Here is a 5,473-nt window from a genome sequence, read left to right as displayed (position 1 = left end):
TTCTTCTGTGAGGCAGTGCAACTTCTTACTGCTAGGCCACCAGAGCTCCCTCTAGTCTAGCTAGTGTTTTCAGCTGATGGTTATTGTTTTTTTGGTGGTTTGTTGTTGGGTTTTTTTTTTTAAATAAATCAACTTATTTGTGATTTCTCTTTCCCCTGTGTTGACAGTGAGACTGGTAATTCACCTTTGTACCCCTACTATATCTGGCACCCTGTCTTTCTTATGGTAGTGACTTCATAAATGCTTTGTTGAAAATCAGTGCATTCTTGGAATTGGTGCCCAGTTGGATTTGGAAGGACAGGCAAAGAAAGAAGTCAAAGGTCATATGTAGAAATGCAGATTATTATAACCATTAAGTTATTTTAAGCCTTTAGAGAGCTTTTATCCAAGGGATTTGTCTCTCTCCTTTGTGCCATCATTACACTATAATGCAATTATCTATCTGTTGAGACTGTGTCTCACCTATGTTTATATTGCCAGCAACTAGTACCCTGCCTGACACTGAGCTCTCTCAGTCAAAATCTGTTGAATGGCTTTCTTGAAGAGTAGGTGTGTTGTATCCTTGGTTTCCTATCCATTGCTTGCTTTTTCTTTTTGTCTTTAACAGGTTTCTCTCACTAAATCTTTGACTACCCAGGCCCCCTCCACCATGGCCAATCGGGGTGGGGGCCGGGGTCGAGGCCGAGGCCAGTTGACTTTCAACATGGAGGCGGTGGGCATTGGGAAAGGAGATGCTTTGCCTCCACCCACCCTGCAGCCTTCTCCACTCTTTCCTGTAAGTGTCTACTCTCCCTTCCCAAGACTCCTAAGTGCCCCTGGCTGACTGTTGGATGTCTGGGGCCATTGTTTAACTAGCCTTCTCTTATCCTCCCTGTCTCTATCCCCCTGTCTCACTTGAGAAGTTTTTCAGGCAAAGACGTTTCCACCTTTACTTGTCACATTCCCAAGCCCCTCCTTTTTCGGAATACTCTGTCCTTTCTGCTCATTCTCATTTTTCCTTGTCCTTAATGGTGAACTGACCATTTGCTCCCTGCCTCCTTAGCCCTTGGAATTCCGCCCAGTGCCTCTGCCCTCCGGAGAGGAAGGAGAATACGTCCTGGCACTGAAGCAGGAGCTACGAGGGGCCATGAGGCAGCTCCCTTACTTCATCCGACCAGCCGTCCCCAAGAGAGGTCAGTTAGATTGTCCATTGTGTTCTGAGTGCCTCTCTTGGGCAGTGCACACTGTGCCCTGCACCACTGAGAGTCAGAGGAGCAGAAAGAGGTTTGGGAAGCTCTGTGTCTGACAGGGAAGATCATAATAATAATTATTTGTGCGTATAAAATATAGTACAGCATTCATAGTTTGTTTTGAGTCTCACAGTAGTTTTGGAAGAATGGGAAGTATTATGGTGCTCATTTCGCAAGCATAAATGAGAGAATGGGAGCTCTGGTGCCCTAGTGGCAAGAAGCTGCACTGCAATCCCAGAGGCCCATGGTTCGAATCCACCAGATACTCTGCTGGAGAAGGAGGGACGATCTCATCCTATACCAGTCAGGTCCAATTTGACGGTACACACACACAAAATAATAAAATGTAAATAAATGAATGAATGAATGAATGGATGGAGAGAGAGAGAGAGAAAAGAAAGTGTTGTTAAAAAAAATTTTAACAACCTGTATATCGTGTAGGGAGCTCTGATGGCTTAGTATCGACTAATCAAGAGGAGGCTAGGGCTGGGTATTTGAGAACCTCTGCCAAGTAAAATGTTAATCCTTTAGTTAGTAGAATATCAAGAGACTGGAAAAGGGGGGCAGCACTTGAGAAGGGGAACATTTGGGAGGCTTGGGGTAGTGAACATTTATTTACTGGTTGGAAATTTAGTGTTTCATTATTTGGTTTCTTGCTCTCTAGCATATTTTACACTTTATCATACTACCTCTCAAGATAGCCATACTTTGGGGCTAGGGTTGTTGTTATGTGCCCTCGAGTCTCTTGCGACTCATAGCAACCCTATGTACAACAGCCCTAAAGCCTGCTCTATCCTGTTCCAGTCGCACTGCCTCTGACACACCCATCCCGATTACCCCAGTCACTGAATCAATTCATCTCATAGAGGGTCTTCCCCTCCTGCGTTGTCCCTCCACCCTCCCAAGCATGATGTCCCTCTCCAAGGACCTGTCCCTCCTTACAACATGTCCAGAGTATGTCAGACGAAGCCCCAGAATCCTTGCCTCCAAGGAGCAGCCTGGTTTAATCCTCTCCAGGATGAATCTGTTTGTTTTCCCCAAGGCAGTCCATGGGGCTAGGGAGGAGGAGAAAAAAAAAACCCAAACTTAAAAGCTTTTCTAGTTTTTCTTCCAGTTAGCAGTAAGCGAGAAGTTTTGGGTTCACCCTTACTTTCCAGGGCTGTTTCCCCTCTTTTCTTCTTCTCTTCTGTCTTTAATTCTTTTGCACAGCCTGTCTCAATCTTTCCCCAACCATGCCTCCTTACATTACCTTAATAAACCTTTTTTCACTTGTTTTGCTAAATTTAAAAAAAATCGTTTTAATTTTTAAATGGAGCAGTGATGGTTCAGTGTAGAACGCACATCCTCCATGTATGAGCCCTGAGTTCAGGTCCTTGGCAGTTCACCTCAAACTTCACCATCTTATCAGTGGAGACCAACATGTTGCTATGATGCCAAACAGGATTCAACAGAGCTTCCAGGCTAAGGTGGAAAAAACAGCAATGAAAACCTAATGACTCACAATGACATCAGGTGGGGGCAAGTTGGCTTAAGAGCAGTGGGACATCTGGTGGCCCAATCCAGAAGGAATTTCTCAGCTGATCCAAAGGCTGAGCTTTTCTGATAGTTTGAATCCACCAGTAGCAGGGCCTCTGACAACCTGCTAAAAGGTCAGCTATGGGTAGGTTCCAACTCACCAGCCATGAGTTTTGAGGGGTTTATAATATAGTACCAGTTACAGTGTATGTGTGTTTGCAGTACTTTTTGGTGCCAAAAGAATTTTTGGATTATAGTTTGGTTCAATATTTACACTGAAGCTGATCCCCTGAACTCTGGTTTTGAGGTAAATGTACAGACAATCCCTGAGTTTTGAAAGGCCTGAGAACTTAGAAGTAACACTGTTATATGCACTAAAAGGATATGGCTTTGACTCTTGATCTCTGACCCCTCAGATGTGGAGCGATACTCAGACAAATATCAGATGTCAGGGCCGATTGACAATGCTATTGATTGGAACCCTGGTAGGTGATTGACCCTTCTTTCTGATTCTTGGAATATCTTCATTCACGAGCTCCCATTTTCTCACCATCCCCTCCCTCATGCTATCCACAGTGTCTGTGAACTGGAACCTTTAAATGTGTGCTCTTAAACATTCCTGGCTACCTGAAAAACCGACCTGTTAAGAAACCTGCACTCTAGCCATGGCTTTGTTCAGAGCATCTTTGGTTCATCCTCTTGGTTCCCTACCTTACTTTTAACTTTCTTTCCTTTAAAACCACTTATCATTAAAAGGAGACCTCAAGGAGGGTCCTACTAATGTCTACATTCTCCCTATTCCCAGACTGGCGACGTCTACCACGGGAACTAAAGATCCGGGTGAGGAGACTGCAGAAAGAGCGTGAGTAGATCTGGGTAAATGGCAGAAGAAAGATTTCCCTCTTCAGTAGATTGTTGAGATTACTAGACTACTTCCCCAGTTAGGCCACCAGAACATCCTGTTAAGAGTTGTCACCCAACCCTCTAAATATCCTTGCTGAGTGTCTTGATGTCCACATGAGGGCAGCAGAGTGACATGGAGGGTGGGATAGGCTAGGCTAACACTGAGATATGCCTTCTGATAATTCACTTTTTTATTTTCCCAACAGGGACCACTATCCTTCTTCCCAAAAGGCCCCCTAAGACCTCAGAGGATAAAGAGGAAACAATACAGAAACTGGAAGTGAGGAAGACTTGTACATAAAGACCACCTGAGTCCTAGGTTCATTCCTTCTGCCTTGGGGTGTGTGTGCCTTATTTTTTCCCTTCTGAAAACTGAATCTGGGTATCTCTTCCCATTTGTCTTTACATAAGACCCTGGAGAAGAAAGAGGAAGAAGTGACTTCAGAGGAAGATGAGGAGAAAGAAGAAGAGGAAGAGAAGGAAGAGGAAGAAGAGGAGGAATATGATGAAGAAGAACATGAAGAGGTGAAGAGGACCTTCTCCCACCCTCCCTTCTCCTTGTAATCTCAGGGGATCTCAACTCCTTTTCCATCAAGAGTATTCTTATTAAAAGGTTGAAGATCAACGGAGATAGTGCCCCAAAAGATAGAGAGGTTCCCCACCCCTCTGCCATTTCATCTGTGCCCAGGCTTTTCATTGTGAAGATGGCACAGAATAAGACATGATTCAGGTCTGTTGTCTGAAGGGTTACTGTGAGTCCTACTGGTCTTGATGGCACCTAACAACAACAACAACAGGCTTTTCTCCCCTGTAAGCTGTCACAGGCAGGAAAAGCTCAGGCCTAGAATGGTGTGGAAAGGGATCTGGTACATAAGGCAAAAGGAGAATGCCAGCAGCATGCCTAACTTTTACCTCTTTTTACCCATTTTAGGAAACCGACTACATTATGTCATATTTTGATAATGGAGAAGAATTTGGGGGTGACAGTGATGACAACATGGATGAAGCTATATATTGAAAAACAGCCCTCACAACCAGGATCCTTATCTCTTTCTGCACTTGAGATGCAAAGAATATCTCTCCCTAATATTTGATTTTGTGGAAAAGTCATTCTTCTAACTCTTCTTAGAGTCCACATAAACTGGTTTTTGTACAAGTGGGAATGGCAACAGGTATTGGCTCTCTCAGTTCCCCCACCCCCGGTCTTTCCCCTCCCTACACCTTTGTATCACCTTTGATGTCTTGCAGAAAGGACAAAAGGAAAGGACAATGTCCTAATTTTATAAACGTAAAAAAGGTGAATTGAAAGAAGAAAGTCTGAGGTTGTTAGCATTGAGACAGCCGTGTACTTGCCCCTACCCATTTTTTTTTAATTTTTAATTTTTTTTAATTAATTTCAATGAACATCTACAGAGATTTTGCAATTCCATTCAGTCATTGTTGCACTTTTCTCCCCACCCCCACTTCACTCCTCTCCTTGAAAAGCAAAAGAAAAACTCCTTCATTGGTACACAATCCCCCCTGTACACCCCCCAACTCCACCCCCACCCCAGATATAATCCACTCTGCAACCCTCATTCCGTACTCTTATGATAAACATAATGCCCTAAAATATGCTTTTAAAACTATTCTCTCCCTCATAGACTTCAATGCAGTAAACATAATTTATCCAGTTTTTCTCAGTCTTACCCCAACCCTGATGTCAGCCTTATTCTACAACAGTGGCACCATATAGCATTTGTCCCTTTGTGACTGAGATACCTCACTCAGCATAATGTCCTCCAGGGTCACCCATTTTGAATAATATTGCATGAGTTCCTTGTTTT

The 5,473-nt window shown here is 43.7% G+C and overlaps 1 protein-coding gene across 1 annotated transcript; it reads left to right on the top strand.

The window, feature by feature from the left end:
* Nucleotides 1-649: 649 nt before the first annotated feature.
* POLR3GL (polymerase (RNA) III (DNA directed) polypeptide G (32kD)-like) lies at nucleotides 650-4,665 on the top strand. The gene is made up of 7 exons (XM_006899509.1): nucleotides 650-775; nucleotides 1,043-1,172; nucleotides 3,161-3,229; nucleotides 3,550-3,606; nucleotides 3,854-3,927; nucleotides 4,059-4,172; nucleotides 4,579-4,665. The coding sequence occupies exons 1-7, from the start codon at nucleotides 650-652 to the stop codon at nucleotides 4,663-4,665; spliced, it is 657 nt and encodes a 218-aa protein (XP_006899571.1).
* Nucleotides 4,666-5,473: the final 808 nt, after the last annotated feature.

The sequence above is a fragment of the Elephantulus edwardii genome, unplaced genomic scaffold (assembly GCF_000299155.1).
Source record: "Elephantulus edwardii isolate Elephantulus edwardi_28Jun2011 unplaced genomic scaffold, EleEdw1.0 scaffold00260, whole genome shotgun sequence".
In the NCBI taxonomy this organism is placed as follows: domain Eukaryota; kingdom Metazoa; phylum Chordata; class Mammalia; order Macroscelidea; family Macroscelididae; genus Elephantulus; species Elephantulus edwardii.
The sequence above is the reverse complement of the archived record's forward strand: the minus strand, read 5'-3'. Positions and strand labels throughout refer to the sequence as shown.

What these genes read in the sequence shown, in the direction of transcription:
- POLR3GL (XM_006899509.1), top strand. Translation starts at nt 650, where the DNA reads ATGGCCAATCGGGGTGGGGGCCGGGGTCGAGGCCGAGGCCAGTTGACT. An exon ending in ACCAGCCGTCCCCAAGAGAG is followed by an intron (nt 1,173 to 3,160) that starts GTCAGTTAGATT and finishes CTGACCCCTCAG; the next exon opens with ATGTGGAGCGATACTCAGAC. An exon ending in GAGGAGACTGCAGAAAGAGC is followed by an intron (nt 3,607 to 3,853) that starts GTGAGTAGATCT and finishes TTTTCCCAACAG; the next exon opens with GGACCACTATCCTTCTTCCC.